The 27,989-nt window shown below is 46.4% G+C and overlaps 1 protein-coding gene across 1 annotated transcript in view; it reads left to right on the forward strand.

Annotated features, from left to right (window-relative positions):
• The window catches only part of LOC311148369 (integrin alpha-5-like), a gene marked incomplete at its 5' end in the record, with an annotated part of 59,521 nt that extends 32,141 nt beyond the window's left edge, over positions 1-27,380 (forward strand). Inside the window, 19 exons of the mRNA XM_084185319.1 lie at positions 50-255; positions 630-821; positions 936-981; positions 1,123-1,236; positions 3,186-3,241; positions 3,681-3,838; positions 4,079-4,216; positions 7,165-7,232; positions 11,327-11,477; positions 11,819-11,911; positions 13,591-13,670; positions 13,883-13,963; positions 14,141-14,246; positions 15,295-15,453; positions 16,457-16,564; positions 19,718-19,831; positions 23,567-23,668; positions 24,196-24,318; positions 24,574-27,380. Coding sequence (XP_084041445.1) covers positions 50-255; positions 630-821; positions 936-981; positions 1,123-1,236; positions 3,186-3,241; positions 3,681-3,838; positions 4,079-4,216; positions 7,165-7,232; positions 11,327-11,477; positions 11,819-11,911; positions 13,591-13,670; positions 13,883-13,963; positions 14,141-14,246; positions 15,295-15,453; positions 16,457-16,564; positions 19,718-19,831; positions 23,567-23,668; positions 24,196-24,318; positions 24,574-24,657 — 2,179 coding nt within the window. The 3' untranslated portion in view covers positions 24,658-27,380. The remainder of the gene's footprint in view (positions 1-49; positions 256-629; positions 822-935; positions 982-1,122; positions 1,237-3,185; positions 3,242-3,680; positions 3,839-4,078; positions 4,217-7,164; positions 7,233-11,326; positions 11,478-11,818; positions 11,912-13,590; positions 13,671-13,882; positions 13,964-14,140; positions 14,247-15,294; positions 15,454-16,456; positions 16,565-19,717; positions 19,832-23,566; positions 23,669-24,195; positions 24,319-24,573) is intronic.
• Positions 27,381-27,989: the final 609 nt, after the last annotated feature.

The following is a 27,989-nucleotide window of genomic DNA, read 5'->3' on the forward strand; positions in this document are numbered from 1 at the left end:
TGTACAATGTATATGTCTGTGACCGTGTGTTTCTCTCTCCTCCCCTCAGCATGTCTGACCTGTTGGTGGGAGCTCCCATGTACATGACCCGAGGGTCAGACAGCCGCCTGGAGGAGGTGGGCCGTGTGTACCTCTATCTGCAGCGTCGTCCCCTGGACCTGGAGCCAACTCTCAACCTGACCGGGACACAGGTGTTCGGGAGGTTTGGCAGCACCATCGCACCTCTGGGAGACCTCAACCAGGACGGATACAATGGTGAGAGGTGTGGTGGTAATACTGGGGCTTTAAGGGACAGAAAAGTGAAACTTTCTCTCTTATGGTCCTCTGTAGCTCAGCTGGTAGAGCACGGCGCTTGTAACGCTAAGGTAGTGGGTTCGATCCCCGGGACCACCCATACACAAAAAAAATGTATGCACACATGACTGTAAGTCGCTTTGGATAAAAGCGTCTGCTAAATGGCATATTATTATTTATTATTATTATGGACCGTTCGTGTGTCAGGTTATTGGTTTTGAGACTACTACATGTAGTTTTTGTTGGTCTCATGTAGTTCATGAAAAGTCCTAGTAGTCTGTAAAGTTCTGAGTGATCTCACGGTCTTCTCCTGCTCTCTCTTCTCTGATTGGTAGATGTGGCCATCAGCTGTCCGTTCGGTGGAGAGGACCAACAGGGATTGGTTCTAATCTACAACGGATTCGCCGGTGGGCTCAGGGACATGCCCTCTCAGGTCATAGCTGGCCAATGGGCTTCAGGCACAGTGCCCGCCAGCTTTGGATTCGCACTCCGAGGGGCTAAGGATCTGGACATGAATGGCTACCCAGGTGAGTGACAAGACCAGTGCTTTTAAAAACATCTCTCATAGTGCTGAGTGTGCTTATACTGTGTACTTGTTGTTTACTTGTAGTCCATGAACTAGAAATGTCTTTTCACAACAGATCTTATTGTTGGTGCTTTTGGAGTTGACAAGGCAATTTTGTACAGGTAATTTCATTTCACTCATAACCTTCTATATCTGTCAAACTATTGAGGGATTTTTTATAAGTGTTGAGTTAAGAGGTTTACCCAAAGGTGTGCCTGTATCATATGTAACTTCGGCCTCTACTCCGATCTATTGTACCACAGATCCCGGCCCATCGTCAGCACCAGTGCCTCCCTGACCGTCTACCCCACAATGATCAACCCTGAGGAGAAGAGTTGTTCAGTCAATAACGGCAACACCACCATACCTGTCTCCTGGTAAGCACTGCATCATACCTGTCTCCTGATAAGTAATGCATCATACCGGTCTCCTGGTAAGCACTGCATCATACCGGTCTCCTGGTAAGTACTGCATCATACCGGTCTCCTGGTAAGTACTGCATCATACCGGTCTCCTGGTAAGTACTGCATCATACCGGTCTCCTGGTAAGTACTGCATCATACCGGTCTCCTGGTAAGTACTGCATCATACCGGTCTCCTGGTAAGTACTGCATCATACCGGTCTCCTGGTAAGTACGGCATCATACCTGTGTCATGTTGAGTACTTGTCTAGTCTCCAGGGCCTGTATTATAAAGTGTCTCAGAGTAGGAGTGCTGATCTAGGATCAGGTCCCCCTGTCCATGTTATCTTATTCATTATGATTTAAAAGGGTAAACTGATCCTAGATCAGCACCCCCTACTCTAAGACTGCTTGTGAATACAGACCCAGACTCCATTATCTAAGGGGGTTGTGGTCTAACAGCTGCTTGATTTACATTTGGCGTTGCTCAACACTAGCACTCAGTTGTACTTAGACAGGAAGTCCCATTGAGGACATACTGTATCACTCCACAAGACTAATCATGTTATTTATTTGGAAGACAGTCAGTCTTATCTGGTGGTGATGACCTGTTGATATAGCAACTTCCTAACAGATTCTGTTTCTTCGAGAGGAGCAGTGAAAGTGAAACAATATCCAGAATAAGGCCATTTTTTCGTTTGTTGGAATGTGCTGCATGGTATTCATTAGCATCCAATGGGAGCGGAAACAGAACAGAACAGCGTTGCTCTGATCTCTGGCTGTGCTGCTCAACATGCTTGACACTGTGTTGGTGTGTCTGTTGCTCCCCCCCCCCTCTCTCCATGAAGGAAACTGTTGTATACACACGTCTTGATTACGCTGCGTTGCCAGGTGATGGTGGGATGTAGGTGGGGGTGGAGAGAAGGAGGGATAGAGGGGAGAGATTGAGGGAGGGAGGGGTCAGGAAGTTTGCCAGTGGCTTTTGAATGAGTTATTGTTTGGTGGTGGAACACAGCTGGGAAACATCAGGATGGGGAGATGCTCATGCGCATGCACACACTCCTACACAAACAGAGACACAGGAGCACAATAGAGTGATTTCTCTAGAGTGATAGATACAGAGAACATGTCTATTTCATTCTCTTTTATTTCTTCCTTCCCTTGTATTCTATCAACAATGTCTCTTGTTCCCTTTTTTCCCTCCCTCTCTCCTTCCCTCTCTCCTTCCCTCTCTCCTTCCCTCTCTCACTCCCTCTTTCCCTCCCTCCCTCTCCTTCCCTCTCTCCTTCCCTCTCTCCCTCCCCCTCTCCTTCCCTCTGTCCTTCCCTCTCTCCCTCCCTCTCTCCTTCCCTCTCTCCTTCCCTCCCTCCTTCCCTCTCTCCCTCCCTCTCTCCTTCCCTCTCTCCCTCCCTATTTCTTTCCAGTCAGTGTGGGTTTGGTTGTAAAGGGCTTGGGTTTGCGTTGCTGACTGTTGGAATCTGTGGCTGATGTCATGGGAGAGAGAGCGAGAGAGAGATCTGAGCCCTTACAGATACAGACACTGACTGACTGACTGTCCTGCCTGTGGGGATATATGAGATGATGCTCAATTTCACCCTCTTTAATTCAGCCATTCCAGGCTGGAGAGCTGGGGATGGGGGGACACGCCACGTTATTGACTTGGCTGGCTACAGCATAGAGATGCCTTTCCTAACATTACCCACATGACTAGCCATTCCTTCATATCATACAGTGTTACCTATTATACCACTTGTCTATTATACCACTTTTGTTAGACATCTGAAGACGGATATGAGAGGAAGAGGAAGTATGGGAGGAAGAGCGTGAATGAGTGAGCTGTCTGTGTGTTTGCATGTATGTTGACTTTGTGCCATGAATGCTTCCCTTATCATGTCTCTGTTATGTCTCTCCTCTGTTCTAAACAGTGTCAACCTGAGTTTCTGCCTCTCTGCCAATGGGAAGTACCTACCAGACAACCTAGGTGAGCCAACTGTTCACATCGATCCAGATTACATACAATACCATATTACAAACTCTCAATTGCACACAAATATCAATTTATGTTAACAAGTTATTGCACAACATTGTGTATGTTGAATTACTTTGTCGATGCTTTGTGTTGCATTGTATTGTGACAGTGATGAGGAGCAGTGTCAGGCTTCCAGAATCCCCATATCTGCTCTGATCCACTTTTAATGAGTTCCAATCAAAGCACTAGGCTCCTCTTTGCTCATACACAACCCCAGGAATTATTCCACTAATCAGCCCTCTATGCATATGGTTACTCTGCTATGTGCCATATGGTAAACTAACTACATAGTCTGGATTCTCTATTCGCTTGAAAGTATGCACATTTGTTTGAATGTGATGGTGTGTAAAACGATAGCACATTCATGGTTGTGTGCGTTTGTGTGTTACAGACTTCCAGGTAGAGGTGCAGTTGGACCGTCTGAAACACAAGCAGATGGGAGCGGTGAAGAGGGCTCTGTTTGTGGACTCCCAGCAGGCAGTGCTTCAGAGGAGTGTGAGAGTGAAGAACGGAGAGCATGTGTGTTACGACACCAAGATCTACCTGAGGGTTAGTCCCGGCTAGACGGACACTCACTCACTCACTCACTCACTCACTCACTCACTCACTCACTCACTCACTCACTCACTCACTCACTCACTCACTCACTCAGATGAACCCTCTCTATCATTCTCTCTCTCGCTCTCGCTCTCGCTCTCGCTCTCTCTCTCTGTCTCTCTCTCTCTCTCTCTCTCTCTCTCGCTCTCTCGCTCTCTCGCTCTCTCTCTCTCTCTCTCTCTCTGACTCCAGGATGACAATGAGTTCAGAGATAAGCTCTCCTCCATCTACATCTCCCTCAACTTCAGCCTGGATCCTCAGGCAGCGTTTGACTCCCACGGCCTCAGACCCATCCTTAACTACCAGACCACTGAGCTCATCGAGCAGAAGGTACTTCAATACACCCCCTCTCTGTCTAAATATGACCTGCACAGCACCCCCGCAGCACTCCTGACCCCCCAGCACAGCACCCCCTCCCTCCTTTCTGTCTGACCCCCAGCACAGCACTCCAACCCTGGAGGACTCCTCTGAGTTAACAGCCACTGTATCTCTGGTGGTGAAGCACTGCACATGTTTTAATGAACAAGACGTAGTGAAAGACGTGGCTGGAAATCCATTCAGTCACTCAGAGCTGATGGTAATGTTTTCACCTTGACCAGACCACCCCCTTCCTTCCCTCTCTCCCCCAAACACGCCCTCAGAAAGACTCAGGCTGCTCTCCTTTTTGATTTCCAAACTGCTCTGCTGGGAAGGGGTCCAGAGGGTCTGGAAAGCAGTTTTCAACAGAAGACATTTGAGGCATGTGCGCACTATGGTGGAGAGAGAGTTAGAGTTTGACTGCCCCTCCAGGAATAGCTGCTTTCAGCTTTCAGCCCAGCTAGGCTGTGTAACGGTTCATAAGAGTCGTGTTCCGACTGAGTGGTGCACAGTCAGACTCCGACACACAGGGTTAATAGATATTTCTGGGTTGGGCCAATGGGGTGCTTTGCTAGCAGCACACAGGCCATGTGCCATCTGGTGTAGATTTGTCTGAATTTTTCCAGTTTTCTCCTGGCAGGCACGGAGAGGGAGAGAGACGTGAGAAGGGCTCAACGTGTGGGCTGCCTGCCTTCAGCTGTGGCATGCTGCACCATATGTCAGAGTTGTGGACTCTGACTCGAGTCACAAATTTGATGACTTGAGACTCAACTTAATAGAAAATAAAATAACTTGAGACTTGAGACTGATGACTTGAAATTATCTGTCCGGGTTTTGTGGCACAGAGTATCCGTGGATTACTTTCCACGCAGCCAGACACAGTAGCCACAACCTCTCTCTCTCTCTCTCTCTCTCTCTGCCTTCCCCTCACCCTCTGTATTTCTCTCTCTCTGTATTTCTGTCTCTCTCTCTGAGCAGGGCAGGACTGAGCCCTGTCATTGGTGTCTCCTTGTTGTATCAAAGCTGCTGTGGCCTCATCAGATGTGCTGTGTTGTTCTTACACTACATCTAAATACTGAACTCTAAAAGTTCTGTTGTAGTAGTAGTACTGAAACTAACCTTCAGAGTAGGGCTTGAATAACCCATGTGTGTCTATGATGTATGTGTGTGTAAGGACAACTGAATAATCCATGTGTGTCTATGATGAAAGGGGGGGGTGCTTTAGTAGTGTAAAACTGCAGACATATTTCATTAATCATGGATACCCAGTGTGAATGTAACACCATGTAGGGGGTGATTACTGACTACACCCCGGATTTAATCACATGCATCATACTTTATTTTGGATTTCACCATATGGCATCGTATGTACTGGGCTGGCTGTTGTGGCTTACCACAGTTCTCACACCCTCTGGTTGCCGAGTGAGAGATCACTGATGCCTCTCTGTATAGTTTCATAGTTTCTCTGTAATGTGCTCCACATGTTGCCGTGAAGCCGGGGCACTGTCAGTTGTTATTGCTTAGCTTCAGCGAGGATAGGAACGTGTAACTTTTTCCCTGACTGACTGGGTCTGACTGTCGGCCATGCAGCACACACTGAGGGGGCAGAGTGAGTGAGCTGGTGGTTACTATGGTAACCCTGCTTTCCCTTAATTAGAAGCCCTGGCTGTGTAATGACAGAGGAGGCGCTGAGTTCTTTCTAATCTCCATCCACTTCTATGTATTATCCTCATCGTCATCTAAAGCATCATGATCATCACACTGTGATGGAATCACACAGGGAAACTATTACCTACGCCAAGCCTAGGCTAGTTCCCACTACACACACACGTTCAGTGGTTATTGCACCCTTTCCTGCTTAGTTCATGTCTTTCTAGGCCTCTAGATTACCCCGACATAAAGGCGTCAGCATGCTTCCCAGCTGAAACAGTTCGGAAGTGTTTGTGCATATATTATGACAACATTTTGTGACGTTTCTGTTCGTTTTGGACTTCAGTGAGGGTTTTTTCAGCTGTTCGGGCACACAACATTTTTTCTAGAGGCAAGCCGAAGTTTGGAGCTGAATCAGACACGCACTGCAAACAAGAAGGAGGATAGACTACTGGAAGTGTTGTGGTGAATAGTGTACAGTGGTTTTACAGTCAAAGATGCACGAACACTGTTTGGGAATGTCTAGAGGCAGGATTGTCCATGTAGAAGGTCCAGAAATGAGTTGAGGTGGTGCAGAGTTCTTCTGACCTGTTGTCTCTCTGCACCCCTGGGTCCAACTAAAGCACAGACTGTGTTGGGGGTTTAAGATCCCCACCAGGTACAGCCTGTGATTGGCTGACGGGGTCATATGACTCTAGCCAGGGGAGAGAGTTCTGGAAGGGCCCAAGTAGTAGCCAGGGCCAGAGGTGTGAAACCGGGGGATGGTAGTCTCTGCAGAGCTGGAGAGTTTCTCTCTAAAGTTTGTACCTCTGTGTCCCAGGCTAGAGAGAGGGTTTAAGAGAGGGTTTTCAACACACAGTCAGATGTGGTGTTGAGCTTCTCCTGCCTTATTATTGAGCCATTTCCCTCAAAAAGGAAGTGAAGTCAGACATGGGGCTGAATTAGCATTATTTGTTTCATCACACAGTCATACAGTCTTTAACATTCCCCGGAAGATAAGACTGTTAACAGGATTACTACAGGTGTCTGGTCTGTGATAATGACACTCTACTCAGGGGGCGGTGGGAGGTTGAGGGTTGGACTGGAATGTTTTAGTCATTATTGGCTACATGACATGTCCCGTCCCACTACAGTCGCTCTGTTGTATGCTTACCACGAAAGCAAAGTGTATCTAATTCTCTGTGTGAACTCTAATTGAAAGAAGTGTAGGCCTCATTTTTAACAGGGCATGTGTGATCCTGTATAAGCTCTCATCTTCTTCCCTCCTCTAGGCCCAGATTCTGCTGGACTGTGGAGAAGACAACATCTGTGTTCCTGACTTAAAGCTGGCAGTGCACGGGTGAGTTAGTCCCTTCATTTCCTTCTCTAGAAGTCCTAGACCATACACAGCTCAGGACATCCACTGGATCAGGAGAATATAGCTATGTACGGTCAACTGTGAGCCGGGTTGTAGTAAGTGAACTTTTCACCCCACTATGCAGAAGAAGTCGGCCTTGTTGTTGTTCTTAGTAAAGCTGTGTCATGCTCCACCCGTTTGTTAAGTTTAGCTAGTCTGTTAATAGCCCAACAATGCTCCACTAGCAGAGGATACTACTCTGCTTTGAAAACAGGAAGGAGCGCTGGTCTACAGGTACAGGGATTGGCTGTCAAGCTGGTGGGGGAAAAAGACAGGAGGGATGGAACAGATTTGTTTGGAACGTGGGAAGGGAGTTGTGTGTGTGCCAACCAGGTCCAGCCTCCCTCTCGAATCGTTGGAAGTAGTATTCAGAGCATCGACACACTTTGATCTGTGGGCATTTTTCTCAAAAATAACGTACCCTCTTGCTCTCTTTCTGCCCTATCATTTTAATTTCACATTTCTATATTTGTTTGTGTGCTAATTCCAATTCTTCATTAGTCTTCTATCACATAAACAAGTCCATTCAAGTAATGATCAGTTTTAATAAGTGAATTCAGTTGAGGAAAGTCATAATAATGCATTAACTTGCCTCTGGCTGTCTTTGGCAGTTAGATGATAGTGCTGCATTAATTTGAATACTTTGTATAATAGTAGCTCGGGGCAAAGACTAAATTATGAAATTCCCAGCAATGTATCCGAGACATATCCTTGTCCATTGTTTTATATTTAAAGGGAAAATCCACTCAAACTATTTTGGTATTTTTTTAATTAGTCCACTTGATACAGTCCCAAAATGTTTTGCATGTCAGCAGTCAAGTTTTCAAGATATTGGACTTTCAAGAAGCAAAGTGTCACTGGCTGGCGGAGGCTGACTAGGCTGGCTAGCGGAGGTTGACTAGGCTGGCTGGCTGGCGGAGGCTGACTAGGCTGGCTGGCTGGCGGAGGCTGACTAGGCTGGCTGGCTGTAGGAGGATGGCTGTTTGTAGGAGGCTGACTAGGCTGGCTGGCTGGCTGTAGGAGGCTGACTAGGCTGGCTGGCTGTAGGAGGCTGACTAGGCTGACTGGTTGTAGGCGGCTGACTAGGCTGGCTGGCAGTTGGAGAATGACCAGGCTGGCTGGCTGTTGGAGGCTGACTAGGCTGGCTGGCTATAGGAGGCTGACTAGCCTGGCTGGCTGTAGGAGGCTGACTAAGCTGGCTGGCAATTTGAGAATGACTAGGCTGGCTGGCTGTTGGAATCTGACTAGGCTGGCTGGCAATTTGAGAATGACTAGGCTGGCTGGCTGTTGGAATCTGACTAGGCTGGCTGGGTGGCTGTTGGAGGCTGACTAGGCTGGCTGGCTGTTGGAGGCTGACTAGGCTGGCTGGCTGTAGGAGGCTGACTAGGCTGGCTGGATGTAGGAGGCTGACTAGGCTGGCTGGCTGTAGTAGGCTGTCTAGGCTGGCTGGCTGTAGGAGGTTGACTAGGCTGGCTGGCTGTAGGAGGCTGACTAGGCTGGCTGGCTGTAGGAGGCTGTCTAGGCTGGCTGGCTGTAGGAGGATGTCTAGGCTGGCTGGCAATTTGAGAATGACTAGGCTGGCTGGCTGTAGGAGGCTGACTAGGCTGGCTGGCTGTAGGAGGCTATAGTCCCGTGTAGCTCAGTTGGTAGAGCATGGCGTTTGCAACGCCAGGGTTGTGGGTTCGTTTCCCACGGGGGACCAGTATAAAAAAATGTAAATAAAAAAATGTATGCACTCACTAACTGTAAGTCGCTCTGGATAAGAGCATCTGCTAAATGACTAAAATGTAAATGTAGGAGGATGACTAGGCTGGCTGACTGTTGGAGGCTGACTAGGCTGACTGTAGGAGGCTGACTAGGCTGGCTGACTGTTGGAGGCTGACTAGGCTGGCTGGCTGTTGGAGGCTGACTAGGCTGGCTGTTGGAGGCTGACTAGCCTGGCTGGCGGAGGCTGACTAGGCTGGCTGGCTGGCAGAGGTTGACTAGGCTGGCTGGCTGGCTGTATGAGGCTGGCTGTTTGTAGGAGGCTGACTAGGCTGGCTGGCTGTAGGAGGCTGACTAGGCTGGCTTGCTGTTGGAATCTGACTAGGCTGGCTGTAAGAGATGACTAGGCTGGCTGTAGGAGGCTGACTAGGCTGGCTGGCTGTAAGAGGCTGACTAGGCTGGCTGGCTGGCTGTTGGGGGCTGACTAGGCTGGCTGTTGGAGGCTGACTAGGCTGGCTGTAAGAGGCTGACTAGGCTGGCTGGCTGTTGGAGGCTGACTAGGCAGGCGGCTGTAAGAGGCTGACTAGGCTGGATGGCTGTTGGAGGCTGACTAGGCTGGCTGTAGGACACTGACTAGGCTGGCTGGCTGTAAGAGGCTGACTAGGCTGGCTGGCTGTTGGAGGCTGACTAGGCTGGCTGTTGGAGGCTGACTAGGCTGGCTGTAAGAGGCTGACTAGGCTGGCTGTAGGGAGCTGACTAGACTGGCTGGCTGTTGGAAGGTGACTTGGCTGGCTGTTGGAGGCTGACTAGGCTGGCTGTAAGAGGCTGACTAGGCTGGCTGTAAGAGGCTGACTAGGCTGGCTGTAGGAGGCTGACTAGGCTGGCTGGCTGTAAGAGTCTGACTAGGCTGGCTGGCTGGCTGTTGGAGGGTGACTTGGCTGGCTGTTGGAGGGTGACTTGGCTGGCTGTTGAAGGCTGACTAGGCTGACTAGGCTGGCTGGCTGTTGGAAGCTGACTAGGCTGGCTGTAAGAGGCTGACTAGGCTGGCTGGCTGTTGGAGGCTGACTAGGCTGGCTGTAAGAGGCTGACTAGGCTGGCTGTAGGAGGCTGACTAGGCTGGCTGGCTGGCTGTTGGAAGGTGACTTGGCTGGCTGTTGGAGGCTGACTAGGCTGGCTGTAAGAGGCTAACTAGGCTGGCTGGCTGTAGGAGGCTGACTAGGCTGGCTGGCGGAGGCTGACTAGGCTGGCGGGCTGTAGGAGGCTGACTAGGCTGGCTGGCTGTAGGAGTATGACTAGGCTGGCTGGCTGTAGGAGGCTGACTAGGCTGGCTGGCAGTTGGAATCTGACTAGGCTGGCGGAGGCTGACTAGGCTGGGTGGCTGTAGGAGGCTGGCTGGCTGTAGGAGGCTGACTAGGCTGGCTGGCTGGCTGTAGGAGGCTGACTAGGCTGGCTGGCTGTTGGAGGCTGACTAGGCTGGCTGGCTGTAGGAGGCTGACTAGGCTGGCTGGCTGTAGGATGCTGACTAGGCTGGCTTGCTATAGGAGGTTGGCTTGGCTGGCTATAGGAGGCTGACTAGGCTGGCTGGCTGTAGGAGGCTGACTAGGCTGGCTGGCTGTAGGAGACTGACTAGGCTGGCTGGCTGTAGGAGGTTGGCTGGCTGGCTGTAGGAGGCTGACTAGGCTGGCTTGCTGTTGGAGGCTCACTAGGCTGGCATGCTGGCTGACTGGCGAGCAGAAGATCAGTGTTTGAAATATGGTCCCATGTTGCTTCTTCTCTGCCTGGTTTTATGAGTTCAGCTGTAATTAGAAGTGTCTGTGTGGCCCTTGTATGGAATTCCTCTCTCATTGTGTTCATAGAGGGAGAGAGCTGGAGGGAGAGATGAAGGGAGGGGAAGGGGGAGGTGTTTTAAAGTCTTGGTCTGTGCTCTATCGCATGTATGACTTTATTGCTACATTGGAAAAGTTTTGTGTGAGGGGGATGCAGGGGGAGGGAAGGGGAAGGTTTAAGGGGGAGGGCGTTTCCTGAGGTGAATCTAAGTAATGCGTTTTGGGCTGTGTCCCGTTCTGACTCCCGGCTCTAAATCAGCCTGATATGTAGAGCACAAAGCCTGAACAGGGAAGAGGAAGAGACAAAGCACAATGTATCAGGCTATAGCAACAAAACATGTTAGTGGCCAGACACTGCTATTGCCAACTACTATGTGCACTGTGCACAAAGCTTTCACAGATTTCTCTCCCACCTCTCTGTGCTTATTTACCCACAGAGACCTGACACCTCTTGACCTGACCTCTGACCCTATTAGTAATCAATTTCTGGTTTTGTTGGTCCATCAGGGACAGGAAGGAAGTGTACCTAGGTGACGACAACTCACTGACCTTGACTTTCAACGCACGGAACGAGGGTGAAGGTGGGGCCTACGAGGCTGAACTGTATGTGGTGCTGCCTCCTGAAGCAGACTACAGCGGTATAGCCCGCAATAACGAGGTGAGAGGAAATACTAAACATTCAGCTCAACCCAGCATTACTATTAGATATGGAGTAATGCAAGGGTCCCAGTCTATTGGCTTATAAGACTTGCAATGATAGATTTATTGGGAGCAGGACTGTTATGGAAGTTATGAAAACTCTAAATGGAACCAAATGTTCTTGAGTTATGAAACTTTTTGACTGCTGCCATCTTGAACAGGTCATCTTGCAAAATAGATTTTAGCTAATTGAGAGTAGCCTGTTTAAATTAAGATTAAATGATCAAATGAGTCTATAGATTGTAAATATGTTTCTTCTCTATTGTGTTCTAATCTCAAACTCTCTTCTTTCTCACCCAGAGCCTGACCCAGCTGACCTGTAGCTACGAGACTGAGAACCAGACCCGCTACCTCAGCTGTGACCTGGGCAACCCCATGAAGTCTGGCACCAGCGTAAGTCAAGGATTTAGGTTCTGCTCGCCCTTTCTGAAAGTATTGGTTATGAGGAGGGGCCAGGAGTATTTGCTGGTTAGCTCACATGGGTTGAAAACAGGAGCAGTTCTGGCTCTTGAAGTGAAAACATTATTGACGTTTCAGCCATCTTGGTCTCAATCAGAATGAGGTCACACTCCCGCCCTGGTCCTACTCAAGACCTTTCTGAAGAGTGTTGATTATGAATAGGGCAAGCAGGTTTTCCTGGTTAGGTCACATGGTCCTGGCCCTACTCATAAGCAATATCCTTCATTGGTTCTGGTGAGTGGTGATGACCGGTGAAATAGTACGCTAGCCCTCTGAGATCTGTTTAGTGGTAGTAAACAGTCATCGGAGCTATGCAGAGAATCCCTTTTTTCTCGTGTGAAGTAAGGGATTGTGTTGTGTCGTCCAGGGGTTGGTGGGTAGAGAACTGGACAGGAACGACTTTCTTTTCATGTTACAGCAGTGTTCAGAGAGGAAGTTTCTGTCCGGTTAGCAGGAAGCTGGTCTACCTTCCCTGCTGAACAGAGATTGCCTCCTGATGACCTGCGGGTTTCTGTGGGTTTTTAATGTGTCTGACTGTAAAGTGGACGTTGGTGGAGAGGTTAAGAAGGTTTATTTTACATTTTAGTCATTTAGCAGACGCTCTTATCCAGAGCGACTTACAGGAGCAATTAGGGTTAAGTGCCTTGCTCAAGGGCACATCGACAGATTTTTCACCTAGTCGGCTCGGGGATTAGAACCAGCGACCTTTCGGTTACTGGCACAACGCTCTTAACCACTAAGCTACCTGCCGCCCATATTCTGATAGAATGGTTGCATTCCAAGTGTAAACTGAAGTTAAAAAACTTTAGTATGCATCAAATATATATATGTACTACAATGTGTACTACAATGGCAGGATCTATATATACATACATATATATGTATGTATATATAGATCCTGCCATTGTAGTACACATTGTAGTACCCATTGTAGTATCCATTGTAGTACACATTGTGTGCACTGATGATACTTAGCCTAGTTTGTCCCTGGAGTGGATTAGTTATAATTCATAATTGCATAGATACAGACAGATGTTATGGATTAATATATTCATTGAGCCAGGGAGAAACCAAAATGTTTATGAGCAGTATTTTCATTGTTTTAACAGTGCACACATGCACACTACACACACACACAGTTAAACAGTAAAAGCTTTAACCTCGCTGGCCTCCTGATTGCAATTACTGTGCTGTACGTGCGTGCGGTTTGGATGGAAAATAAAAGTGGCATGACATTCCAATAGAGAAAAGGGCAGCAGAACAGAATGCTGTAAGCAGGAACTCCCAGACCATCTGGACCTGCAGGCCCAGGTGTATTACAGCTGTGTGCCACCCAGACAGACAGACAGGCAGACAGACAGAGAGTACTGAGTGATTGACCTCTGAACAGAACAGAATTGGAAGGAGAGAAGAGGAGAGGCAAGTCCTGTTAGCCTGGTGGGAACTCTGGGCCCCCTGGTATGCTGTAGTCAGCTCACTGTCTCTGTGCTGTATGTGTAAAAGGTTGGCTTTGATCTGTTGGTTGCAGCATCCCTTAGCCATTAGTACCTCTGTCTCTTTTACGTCATGTTGGGGCTGAAGTCCTTGACCACGTTGCTTCTTCTCATCTGCAGCTGTGGGCAGGCCTGCGCTTCACTGTGCCACGACTGAAGGACACACACAAGACGGTTCAGTTTGAGCTACAGATCCGCAGGTATGACTCACAGTTACCTCTCCTCTCTAAGCATATGTTTGAACTGGGACTATAACTGGACATGTGTTTTTTTTGTCATTGACAAAATAATTGAAGGCTAAATTTGTAGGATATAGACCATCCAAAAATTCCAAGGCACTCTTACCAGATAGTTGCCAATCAGTGTGTGTTTTCTATACTTCACCACCCTCTCTCTCTCCCTCTTTCCACAGTAAAAATGAGAATAATTCCCACAGTGAGGTGGTGCCCTACAAGCTGGAGGTGGTTGTCCAGGCCGATGTTATTTTACAAGGGTGAGTTCAGAGGGAAGTCCGGCGGTGGGAGTAATCTCTGTCAGTGTTAGAAAACCTTTTGGAACACACACAGTCACTCACTCTCTTTCTGCTATCTCTTTCTCTCTGCTATCTCTTTCTCTCTGCTATCTCTCGTTATCTCTGCTCACTGTCTCTGCTCTCTCTCTCTGTTTGAAGTGTCTCCCGACCAGACAAGGTCTTCTTCCCTCCCCCCAACTGGAAGGTCTCCAAGACCCCCCAGGAGGAGCAGGACATTGGGCCTGAAGTCCAACACATCTATGAGGTAAGGAGCCAGAGGGTTGGGATTGGGGTCGGGCAGGTTGGGATTAGGGTGGGAAGATCCAACGGAACATTCAATGTGTAGAAAAAGGGGAGTGCATCAAAACGATCAGTGGACATTCCCTTTTTTCAATGTAAGCAGCCAGAACCAGAGGCCAGCAGCCGGCTAGACAGGCAGACTCATCGGGATGTAGTACAGTGTTCTATACAGCAGACACTGGCCTTTAGCAGGTCTTTAGTAGCAGGTAGTACTTCCCAGACACTGGCCTTTAGCAAGTCTGTAGTAGCAGGTAGTACTTCACAGACACTGGCCTTTAGCAGGTCTGTAGTAGCAGGTAGTACTTCCCAGACACTGGCCTTTAGCAAGTCTGTAGTAGCAGGTAGTACTTCTAGACACTGGCCTTTAGCAAGTCTGTAGTAGCAGGTTGTACTTCTAGACACTGGCCTTTAGCAGGTCTGTAGTAGCAGGTAGTACTTCCCAGACACTGGCCTTTAGCAAGTCTGTAGTAGCAGGTAGTACTTCTAGACACTGGCATTTAGCAGGTCTGTAGTAGCAGGTAGTACTTCCCAGACACTGGCCTTTAGCAGGTCTGTAGTAGCAGGTTGTACTTCCTAGACACTGGCCTTTAGCAGGTCTGTAGTAGCAGGTAGTACTTCCCAGACACTGGCCTTTGTGTAGAAGCACACCAGACAGACACTACTTCCTGGGGAAGCAGAGAAGTAAAATGAGAAAGAAGTGAAAGAAGAAAGAAATACATTCCAGGAAGCACAGGGGTTTGTTTTGAGCCTTACATCATTACAAGTCTAACTCAATTTGTAAGGACAACCTAGACTCATGTTGTCAGACATCCCACCGGACAACCTTTCTCAGAACAGGAAGAAAAACAGTGCTCAAGTTTAGATGACATCACAACAACATTCAATTTCCTGGAGGTCTGGATCAACCAGAACAGGTTAATTTTTTCAGAGCAAAGACTAGGTGGGGGTTATATTCTTGTAATATTCTACTTACTTTCCCTCTTCCTCCTCATTCTCTCACCTGTCCCTGTCAGCTGGTGAACAAAGGTCCCAGTGGTATCAGTCACACAGTGCTGCAGCTCAGCTGTCCTCTCAGTGTTCAGGGCAAGGGTCTCCTCTACCCCCTGGAGATCTCTACTGAGGGACCCCTCAACTGCACCACCAACCACTCCATCAACTACCTGCAGCTCAAGGTGAGCAATCAATTACTGGCATGTCTTTGGATGTATGACAGGGAATGTAAGCATTTTTGTAAAGGTGGAGCAAGTCTCAAACAAATGTTCTCTCACGGTCAACACACACACACACACACACACACAAACACTTCTCAGGGTCACATGAGGCTCATCTGTGTGAGTCTAGAACACTTCAGAAGGACAGGCACTGTGAAGATGTCCCACAGGTTCTAATTCAGTGTGTGATTAACAGTCTCAGCTCTCCACACCCATCTCCCTCCTAGCCAAACCAGCCCCACCCAGGTCACTAGCCCTACTATCACTTTGATCTCTCTGCTCTTCCCTCAGCTCAGCACAGCTTGATGAACCACTTCTGTAGCGATACTCACTCATCTTCTGCATTTAATGTTAGGTCCCTTTCTGCTGGGTTTTAGCCTATGGGTTTACATGGGCAGATGACTCTGGTGAAGTCGCTTGTTTGTGTTTAGAACTTCTAACTGTACAGATGCTGAGATGGGCCAGAAGTGGTTGTCCATTTAGCGGTGATCTGTACAGTGTGTTTCTATTGGAAGCCATGTGGATGAGACCTCACATGCACTAGATTAATGATGAGGATAAGGATGGGTCACTAACGTCATTCCCTATATTGACCTAATGGGTGAGGTCAGTGTCTGTATTGTATTGATCTAATGGGTGGTGTACTCTTCTCTAATGGGTGAGGTCAGTGTCTGTAATGTATTGACCTAATGGGTGGTGTACTCTTCTCTAATCGGTGAGGTCAGTGTCTGTAATGTATTGACCTAATGGGTGAGGTCAGTGTCTGTAATGTATTGACCTAATGGGTGGTATACTCTTCTCTAATGGGTGAGGTCAGTGTCTGTAATGTATTGACCTAATGGGTGAGGTCAGTGTCTGTAATGTATTGACCTAATGGGTGGTGTACTCTTCTCTCATGGGTGAGGTCAGTGTCTAATGTATTGACCTAATGGGTGGTGTGTTCTTTCCCTTTGTGTCTCCTCAGCTCCAGCAGTCTTCCACAGAGCAGCCACCCCTACTTGTGCCTGGTCAGGATCACCACATCGAGAGGAGAGAAGTCCCGAGAGACCAGCTGGCGGAGCACACTAACCTGGTGAGGCCATACACAATGACAGAGTGAGGGACGGAGGGAGAGAGTGCTGGAGAAAGCTAATGCTGCAATAAGTTATTAGGGCAATGCCCCTAATGCAACAGGCTTTTAGAGTGATAGGCAGGGCTTGTTTTTAACCTCTGCTTGTTAAGGACGGTTTCCTGTTGTCAAATAGTTCAAATAAACAGGACAAGTGTATGGTAGAGGCCAGGGGCTTTTCTTTGGATATAGAGCTGAGCTGGAGGGTTGAACCTCTGCCTCTCTGTTCCTCTGAATTGCCGGGAGCCATGGCATGTTGTTCATCTGGGACGGTGGCTCTGGCCTGGTCCTACTCTTAGATAAGCCTCCTGGGATTGGCTAATGAGGTATGATGTAATTAAGAGGGAGGGATCAGGGGGTGTGGGGTGGTGGTGGTCCCACTTTTATGATTAACATTAAAGGGCTGCAGGGAGACAGGGGTGAGTGGAGCTGGGGCAGTAAGGGCATGAGAGTAGGGGGATCTGGGGGACCAGGGGAACCACCCGGGCATGATGCGCTGGTTAGTTCACAGACTACGTGGTGTTGTTAGTGCAGGCACCCCTGCCCCTAGCACCCATTGGCCCTATAGATCCAAGCAGCTGCAGGACCAGATATCTCTCCTCTGTTTTCCTTCTCCCTCTGTCTGTCACTACCTGCAGCACTGAAAGAGCTCTTTGTCCCCCCGTCTGTCGCTCTTACCTGCCCCTCGTTTATCAAGCCTGCCCGATGACACGTTTCTAGAAAGGCTTCCATTCTTTGTTTCACTCTTAGCGCTTTAATTTTTATGCTGAGTTGGAACTAAGGACAGACATCTTTGTTGAAAATGTCTTTCAATAGAAATACAAAGTGTATTAGTGTTTGTTTAGCCCCTTGATTGAATCTGGTTTTAGTAGGGGTCTGGTAAATGAGGGAGACGCCTCTGTATGGCTGCCCTCATCCTAGAAGACCTGTAAATGAAGTATCAATATACACACACTGACATCTGAGCTTGGTCTCTAAACTGCTATTAGAACAATCCAGAAAAATGAAGGCATAATTATTATTTGCATTCATATCACACAGTGGCTGTTATTGTACACTTCAACACACACACACACACACACACACACACACACACACACACACACACACACACACACACACACACACACACACACACACACACACACACACACACACACACACACACACACACACACACACACACCTGTATTATATAGCCAGTCGCTGCTGTTCTACTCATTGTGGGAACAGCAGCTATCCTCCCAGCCCCCAGCTCCTGCCCTTGACCTCGGCCACCCCACTAGGGAGGATAGGGGGGGACTATTGGCTGAAGCATCTTTGGCACTGGACCATATCCATATGGACCATTTCCCCAGACCCACCAGGATCCCTCAGCCTCCCCCAGACCCCAGGCCCACCAGGATCCCTCAGCCTCCACCAGACCCCAGACCCACCAGGATCCCTCAGCCTCCACCAGACCCACCAGGATCCCTCAGCCTCCCCCAGACCCCAGACCCACCAGGATCCCTCAGCCTCCCCCAGACCCCAGGCCCACCAGGATCCCTCAGCCTCCCCAGACCCCAGGATCCCTCAGCCTCCACCAGACCCACCAGGATCCCTCAGCCTCCCCCAGACCCCAGACCCACCAGGATCCCTCAGCCTCCCCCAGACCCACCAGGATCCCTCAGCCTCCCCCAGACCCCAGGCCCACCAGGATCCCTCAGCCTCCCCCAGACCCCAGGATCCCTCAGCCTCCCCCAGACCCCCAGGTTCCCTCAGCCTCCCCCAGACCCCAGTCCCACCAGGCTCCCTCAGCCTCCCCCAGACTCCAGGCCCACCAGGATCCCTCAGTCTCCCCCAGACCCCAAGTATTCAGACCCTTTACTCAGTACTTTGTTGAAGCACCTTTGGCAGCGAGTACAGCCTCGAGTCTTCTTGGGTATGACGCTACAAGCTTGGCACACCTGTATTTGGGAAGTTTCTCCCATTCTTCTCTGCAGATCCTCTCAAGCTCTGTAAGGTTGGCTGGGTGTTGCTGCACAGCTATTTTCATGTCTCTCCAGAGATGTTCAATCGGGATCAAGTCCGGGCTCTGGCTGGGCCACTCAAGGACATTCAGAGACTTGTCCTGAAGCCACTCCTGCATTGTCTTGGCTGTGTGCTTAGGGTCGTTGTCCTGTTGGAAGGTGAACCTTCGCCCCAGTCTGAGGTCCTGAGTACTCTGCAGCAGGTTTTCATCAAGGATCTCTCTGTACTTTGCTCCGTTCATCTTTGCCTCGATCCTGACTAGTCTCCCGGTCCCTGCCGCTGAAAAACATCCCCACAGCATGATGCTGCCACCACCTCTCTACCACGCCGGCACTACATTTACATTTTAGTCATTTAGCAGCCGCTCTTATCCAGAGCGACTTACAGTTAGTGAGTGCATACATTTTAATTTTTGTAAATTTTCTTTCATACTGGCACCCCGTGGGAAACGAACCCACAACCCTGGCGTTGCAAGCTCCATGCTCTACCAACTGAGCTACACTAAAAGTCAGTTTATGGAGGTTTACAACGCAAAGCGCCCAGCTCCCATGATGAGGATTTAATTAAGATTGTGTATTCTAAAAAAGTGGGCTTTTTTTCAGTGGTTGAGCAATAATGTTGGATGGCGGTGAGCGTTGACTGCATGCTGCATTTTTTGTTTCATGACATTCCCTCAATCTCTTTCTAATTGGAAGCAGCCCTGGATGGGGATCATAACATTGAGCTCTTTGTTATATTTATGTGGCCTGCAGTATGGCCTGCAGAGTTAAAGTTGCCCTTACTTATTGTATTTTGTGGGGGGTATTGAAAATCATACCTTCGGTATTTCAAAATACCCCAGTATACCGCCCAAGCCTACTATCTACCTCCTCCCTGTCTACTGACCTCTGCTTCAGTTTTTAATTAATGCACTTAGCTAACTATTGTTAAGTTAAGCCTGATAGAATGACAAGTTACGTTTGTTTGGTAGCTGATTAGTTTTTCTTCCTGAGGACAGCAATAATAGTTTGAGCATGGCATATCTCAAATCATGGCATATCTTATGTCATTTGTTGAGCATTAACACTCTCCCTCTCTTGCTTCCTCCTTCCCCCTCCCTCCATCTAGTCCTGCTCTAACGTGGAGTGCTGGACGCTGCAGTGTGACGTGGGTCTTCTGGAGAAGGGGACCAGCGCCATCCTCAAAGTGCGCGCCCGCATCTGGGCTGAGACCTTCATCGAGGTATGTGTGGACTGGAGTAGTCAAACACTCTGCATAGTCAAACACACATCACTTTTCTGAGTTGCTGGGCCGAAGAAAACTATAGAGATGAATATGGTACACATAATTACTCCACAACACACCTTTAAAGTGGAACTGACGTTTTAGCAACATAAAATCTGTTCACAAACACCCCCAGGAAGAATATGACGCCTTTAAAAAATATATATTCTGAGAAGGGAGCACTTACGTCTGGTAATTTTCACGTTTTCATACTTTCATAGAATGTTTGGGAATGACATAGAGTAAGGCATTTGTGAAACAATTAATAGATATTGCAGTAAATAAAACCTAATAAAAACGTGTCAGTCTTGTCCAGGGCTGGGTTCAGTACGTTTTTATATTCTGGAACGTTCAATTGAATGGAAACGGTGCTGTACTGAACGACCAGTTGAAAAACGGGGAGGTTGTGGGTTGGGAAATGCTGTCAGCATGGCCACTGCTCTTTAAATACGTCACTCATTGCTTCAAGCCACACCCACCAAACGGAAGCAAGCATACCTTAGTCTGTTCAAGAACGTACAATAACGTTTTTGGGAAACGTGTCGTTCAGTATAAACCGTTCCGCAACGTAGCAAACGTTCAAGCGAACTGAACGCACCTCAGGACCGGACTACACAGATTACACCGAAAAAAATATGGGAGGAAAAAGTCGGCCACTCACTGACTCGTCCAATGACATGATATACTCCCAGCAGCTAGCTAGCTAACACTAGGCTGGCTCCATGTTTTCAGCTTGCTAAATAAACAGCTACATAAATAGATAAGCTAGCCTATTAGCCACGCTATGACTTACTTGTGGTCATTGCCCTATATAGTTTGATTGTATTGACATTCCCAGCCTTAGTTACATTTGTGCATTTTTGTCCAAAATATTGAGTCATTGAAACTGATACAGTGCCTTGCAAAAGTATTCATCCCCCTTGCCGTTTTTCTTATTTTGTTGCATTACAACCTGTAATTTAAATGGATTTTTATTTGAATTTCATGTAATGGACATACACAAAATAGTCAGAATTGGTGAAGTGGAATGAAAAAAATTCTAAACCATGAATAACGGAAAAGTGGTGCGTGTATATGTATTCACCCCCTTTGCTATGAAATCCCTAAATAAGATCTGGTGCAACCAATTACCTTCAGAAGTCACATAATTAGTTAAAAAAAGTCCACATGTGTGCAATCTAAGTGTCACATGATCTCCGTATATATACACCTATTCTGAAAGGCCCCAGAGTCCGCAACACCACTAAGCAAGGGGCACCACCAAGCAAGTGGCACCATGAAGACCAAGGAGCTCTCCAAACAGGTCAGGTACAAAGTTGTGGAGAAGTACAGATCAGGGTTGGGTTATAAAGACATATCAGAAACTTTGAACATCCCACGGATCACCATTAAATCCATTATTAAAAAATTGAAAGAATATGGCACCACAACAAACCTGCCAAGAGAGGGCCGCCCACCAAAACTCACGGACCAGGCAAGGAGGGCATTAATCAGAGAGGCAACAAAGAGACCAAAGATAACCCTGAAGGAGCTGCAAAGCTCCACAGCGGTGATTGGAGTATCTGTCCATAGGACCACTTTAAGCCATACACTCCACAGAGCTGGGCTTTACGGAAGAGTGGCCAGAAAAAAGCCATTGCTTAAAGAAAAAAATAAGCAAATACATTTGGTGTTCGCCAAAAGGCATGTGGGAGACTCCACAAACATATGGAAGAAGGTACTCTGGTCAGATGAGACTAAAATTTAGCTTTTTGGCCATCAAAGAAAATGTTATGTCTGGCGCAAACCCAACATCTCTCATCACCCCGAGAACACCATCCCCACAGTGAAGCATGGTGGTGGCAGCATTATGCTGTGGTGATGTTTTTCATCGGCAGGGACTGGGAAACTGGTCAGAAATGAAGGAATGATGGATGGTGCTAAATACAGGGAAATTCTTGAGAGAAACCTGTTTCAGTCTTCCAGAGATTTGAGACTGGGACGGAGGTTCACCTTCCAGCAGGACAATGACCTTAAGCATACTGCTAAAGCAACACTCAAGTGGTTTAAGGGGAAACATTTAAATGTCTTGGAATGGCCTACTCAAAGCCCAGACCTCAATCCAATTGAGAATCTGTGGTATGACTTACAGATTGCTGTACACCAGCGGAACCCATCCAACCTGAAGGAGCTGGAGCAGTTTTGCCTTGAAGAATGGGCAAAAATGCTATGTGGCTAAATGTGGCTAGATGTGCCAAGCTTATAGAGACATACCCCAAGATACTTGCAGCTGTAATTGCTGGAAAAGGTGGCTCTACAAAGTATTGACTTTGGGATGGTGAATAGTTATGCACGCTTAAGTTTTCAGTTTTTTTGTCTTATTTCTTGTTTGTTTCACAATAGAAAAATATTTTGCATCTTCAAAGTGGTAGACATGTTGTGTAAATCAAATGATACAAACCCCCCCAAAAACTATTTTAATTCCAGGTTGTAAGGCAACAAAATAGGAACACTGCCAAGGGGGGGAATACTTTCGCAAGCCCCAGTGTATCCTGAAGGGCTGAAGGGCTTTACCAGGCCAGCTGTGATGTACAACCTGATAGCAATATTTGTTCTACTACCAAGAAATGTATTGGTGAATTAGCTATATTAATCATGCACTGAACTGCATCCATCTATTCTGCCAATAATTACTTACTCTACATCATGACATTTTTTGTCAAATATAATCTATTTTTAAAACCTCTTATGAAGTTGGTTTTGTAGCTTCAACTGGGAGTTTGATATTTGTGACTAATATTATGATTGTCGGTTTGTTTCATATCTGCAAAGTAGTTAAAATGCTGTCAGTTCCACTTTAATTAGGTGATTGAAGAGTCAGGTTCAGATGCGGAGATGAAAGCAACCACCAGAACTACTGGTCTTCCCTCATCTCAAACTCACTACACATCTAGACACGTTTCTACCAGATGACAATGGCACTGACTGCATGAGACGGACTGTCTGTCTGTGTGTTCTGTCTGTAGGCCTATCAGTCTATTCACATTGCTGTCTGTGTATTTTCTCATGTCAAGGTTTGGCTGAGTATAAGCAGAAATATTCCTTTAAGCAGCTATACAAAGAAAACACCAAGACTTAAAACCTCAAATTAGAGTCTGTAAAATATGAATGACCAGTCAGACTCACACACGTGATTTGTATTGACTAGATGTCCGTATTACAGCTACCTCAGAGCTAAACTCTGCCAGTGCACAGACTCAGATATTTGGTGCAAATAAACAGAAAAAAATATAATTCAATTATAATTTAAATTGTTCTGTGAGTGTATTGTGTGTGTGTTGGTCTATAGTGTATTAGGTATAGCAGAGCTGGAGGGTATCTGTCCACAGAAGCCATTGTGAGAAAGACCTTACACCAAGGCTTATGTGTGAGTGCATTGGAAATTCATTAGCTGACGGTCACGCCTTCTCATAGGATTGGAACGTCAGAGGGGTTTTGTGAGAAAGAGAGCCAGCCGGTCTGATGAGGTTCATCAATTTCTGTAGCACATTATTGCCTCCTACTGGACACAAGACGAACAGCACCCATCACTAGTCCACACATGGCTATCACCCATACAAGTTGCAGTTTGCTTTTCCAGTACTCCTACACAAATTATTTGAAGAATCACAATGGATATCCAATCTGATCCTGTTGTTTTATTTCCGTTCTCAGAGGGCATACAAGGGGTACGTGCTGGAGTGCCTGGCAATGTTCAGCGTGGTCAAGATGCCATATGCCATCTTGCCCAAGGAGGTACCTAGTGGATTTAAAAAGGTAGCTGTATGTGCAGTGCGCCCATGTTAACAAACTGCTCTATTTTATATTGTATTGTTGGTCTTCCATTACCATACAGTCAGTGGTTGAATTGTGATTTTGGATGTGTACAATGACTGGGCATGCATGTTTCTCTGCCTGTGAGGCACTTCCAATTTGAAAGTGCCTTGTGAGGAATATTATTTTCTCGCATATAATGTAACGAGCTGAACAACTGAATAGGTAAACTATTTTACTATGGGGTTGTCTGATTTTGCTGTTGCTTGCTCGTGTTGGTAAAACAGTCATTAGATAATTCATTATATAATTTGAAATTCGCATAACCAAAGTTACAGGGTCTCAGCTCCGCTTGGCTCTCATTTGGATCATAGGTGTCGGGACTCGGTGGGACCCGGCCTAATTTAACCCCTGCATATAGTATGCCCATGTTTCGTTCATCACTCAGCTATTGTTGGGAAAATGCAGGAAGCCTGGAATCGAGGCTATTATAAGTGGAGGTCATGACTAAATGTGTTCCCCCTCTTCAGGTGGTGACCCCGGTGGTGTGGAACAAGCCAGACAGCCAATACTCTGCCCCCCTGTGGATCATCATTCTGGCCATACTGGCTGGGCTTCTGCTGCTGGCACTGCTCATCTACGTCCTGTACAAAGTGAGTGGTCAGGATAGCGTTGATGTTAACGTCCGGCAGAGTGGGCGATTCCCATCTCTTAAGAACTTCCCATATTTGCCTTTAGAACTTTATTAGTCTTGGGCCAAAACTCTTAGCTCTGCCTTCTGTAGGCCTACATGTAAGTCTGGCTGGAGAGACTAGATCCTCATTGACATATGAAGATTTGAGATGATGTTGTAAATATGATATTATATTCAGTTCTAACTTTTATAATGTCTGCTTTCCTCTTCCTAGCTTGGCTTCTTCAAAAGGTCGCTACCCTACCGCATGGCTATGGAGAAGGCCCAACTCAAGCCCCAGGCTGCATCTGAGGCCTAAACACCACATAGAAAGGATTTAAAACAAACTATTTTGTTGTCGAATAACCAAAGAAACCTAGAAACCCACATGATTGCAACGGAGAAATGTGCTTAATTTAAATGTCCAGAGAGGATTAGACTGCAGTTGAAGAGTCAGGAGGAGGTAGAAAGACCACTGTACTGCACTAGAGGAAGAAAAACCCAAAGAACTCCAAACCAAATGAATGTTTTTAATTTAATATATGTTTATGTTTGTCGTCGTCGGGTTGGGGTTGATCACCAAGCTGAATTTCAGTGTCACAGTCAGACAAACTGGCTTTAGACTTACTGATCCTATTTGAGTTGAAGTCCAAGACTAGTGACTACAGAAGAAGAAGAGGAGCAGCCTATGGAATCCCTTGATTCGATCAAGGAAGATGCTTGGTTTCTCCCTGCACATCTTTTAAAACAGCTTTTTATTCCCTTGTGGATCCTTGTGAAAGAGAATATTGTTTTAATCTTTTTCAACTGCCTTCATTTTGGTGCTAAAAAAGTGTGCTCATTGCTTCAAAAAGGTATATTGTGGTGTTGAGTGGGACTGAATGCATCTCCCTTCCTTTTTGTAGCTATTCAAGAAATCTGATCTGATACTTTCCCAACCGAAGTTGGAAACATGCTTTCTGTTCAGGGCACCAGAGGAGCATGTTCATCAGAGGAGCACAGACAGTCTGTCTCATGTCTCCGTAATCGCTCTACACCTGAGCTGTTTACCTATCCACATTTCTACCAAATATGTTTTTACAGCCGATCTTATCTTTTGTTTAATGCTCCAGTAATGTTCGGCAGGTATAGACTCCTGTACTGCCAAAATAGCTTCTTCTGCCTCAGATTGGTGGACATGCAGTGCTTGGTCCAGTTGTTTTTCACTCAAAGGAAATCTACTGATGTCTAACAAGATGCCAAAAACAGACAGGATACTGACGGACTGATCTTCCTTTGAGTTTGACTTGAACCCTTACTGATCACTTTGTGTTGATCCTATATGTTTGTGTTCGTTGTGACAAATGAAAGCATTGCCTCAAAGCTGACTGGGACTTGACTGGATCAATCCACCATGGGCCTGTGAGATAGATAGAACTCTGGCTGGTGACTTGTAAACAAGTTTGTCCAGACTACATACATACAATCTGATTGGGTTGCTTGCAGGTCAGGGCTCACTCCGGTGAGTGTCAGGGAAACGGCCAAATATCGGCTAAAACGGCTAAACGTTTGACCTGGATCTTGTAGTGTTCTAGGAGCATCTTCGCTCTGGTTTATTTTATGATAAAGAGAACTGACTGAGTACCAGAAGCTCTCCCACCACTATGCTGCAGCTTCACCCATGGACTGAATATGTGGGGCTCATTTATTTGTCATGTAAATAGGTTTTGTGTGTGTTGGACTCCATGTGTCTTCATGTGTCAATGTTCCTGTCTGTGTATGTTTTTTTGTGTGAATCAGAGAGATATCTTTCCCATTGCTAACTAAGTCCTCTCCTTTCTCTCTTGCATCACTAGGGAAGGGTAGACTTGTCCAGCAGTAATGCTGATCATCGCATCACTTCAATCTGTACTCAGGATGGGTTGAGACTGCCCAATAGTGTTTAGGACAGCTAGGACCAGAGTAGCTATTCATTTAGGGCCCGATTCAGACTTGAGATAAGTAGACTTAACATGGATTTAAGTCAACATTTTTTAAAACTTAAGTCCATGTTAAGTTAACTTATCTCAAGTCTGAATCAGGCCCTTAATGCAGTAGAGAGACTGCAATGAAAATGCACATGCATACATACATGTACAGTAAAATCAGTTTGTGCCTCTTGTAAAGGGATAGCATCTGGGCATTGGGAACTAAACAAATTGTTTGTAAGTGCAATATTATTATTCACTCTGGTTGATATTGGTTTTAGTTTTTGCCGTATTTTTTTTATTTTTTCGTTAATTTTGTTCCAGAGGTGTTGTGTTACACCTGGTGTATCTAACATCTGGTGATGAGTGTGTGATAAAAATCATACAAAGTTTGTTCCCTGTGGTCGGATGGGATATTGTCTAAAACAATTGGTTTGTTTTTTTCCTCCTAGATTTTTCCACTGCACATATTGACCAATTGTATATTTTGCTCCACTGCTATAACTAGGCAATGTTTAGTATCACTATTTCAGATATCAGTGGTAAAGAACCTCTGAGTTGAACTTGAGTGGGCATGTGTGATAATGTATGTTCAGTTCAATTGTATCACCTATCCAAACGCAGCCATAGTTTTACACATTTTCACTGTTTCTTTTGAATGCCCTTTAGCTCATATTGGTGATTTAATCCACAAGCTTTATCAACATTCAGTGGATTCATTTGACATGTATCATATTATTTTGAACAGTATTTGGATATTGTTTTGAACAGTATATGTATGATCGTGGTGTCCAGACTGAAAATGTCAACCTAGTATTATTTATATTGAAAGAGGATGTTTTAAACAGAATCCTCTGTGGTTACAGCAGGAGACTACACTGGGTTTATCCTTGTTTTCTCAATGCTTTCTAGGCCCCATTTAAAAAATCTCCTTTTTACAAAGTTGTAAATATATTTCTGCCGAGAATATTTTTTAGATCCAATTGAAGAAAAACATTTGTGAAATTTACTCTCCCCATATTGGGGAGACTTTTTGGGAAGATGATTTTGTCTCTTATTATACGGTTTGCATTTCAAATAAAATGTTTAATTTTTACAAATCCTGATGACATGCTTTGATTGAATACACAGTTCTGAAAATAATTTATTTAGAAAAAATAAACTTGCACATGACATGAAATGTTTTACACATTTGTGTATGCTGTCTGGAAACAACTGATTGCTCAACAACTTATTGTACATGATAGTTGTATTACAAAGTGGAGAAGGCCAAAACAAACTAAAACACCATAACTAGGAGCTATAACATAGACCTATTGTATGTGCTTATATGGCACTCACTTGTAAAAGTGAGAGGCCTCCTGTAGGGCCTACTGTAGCTCAGTTGGTAGAGCATGGCGCTTGCAACGCCAGGGTTGTGGGTTCGATTCCCACGGGGGGCCAGTATGAAAAATGTATGCACTCACTAACTGTAAGTCGCTCTGGATAAGAGCGTTTGCTAAATGACAAAAATGTAAAAATGTAAAACCATAAGCTTATCTTACAAATATTATACTATACAAATTATTGTATAAATAACAGCTAATGCCAAATGTATGTACTTCTTCCTCAGGTTGTAGCGCCACACAGTCCTATCAGTAACAGTGGTCGGTGAGGACAAACAACTTATCTGGTAAGACACTAGAGGTCACTAGATACTGCCAGT

Source organism: Coregonus lavaretus (genome assembly GCF_964263955.1).
Source record: "Coregonus lavaretus genome assembly, chromosome: 20".
Lineage (NCBI taxonomy): Eukaryota > Metazoa > Chordata > Actinopteri > Salmoniformes > Salmonidae > Coregonus > Coregonus lavaretus.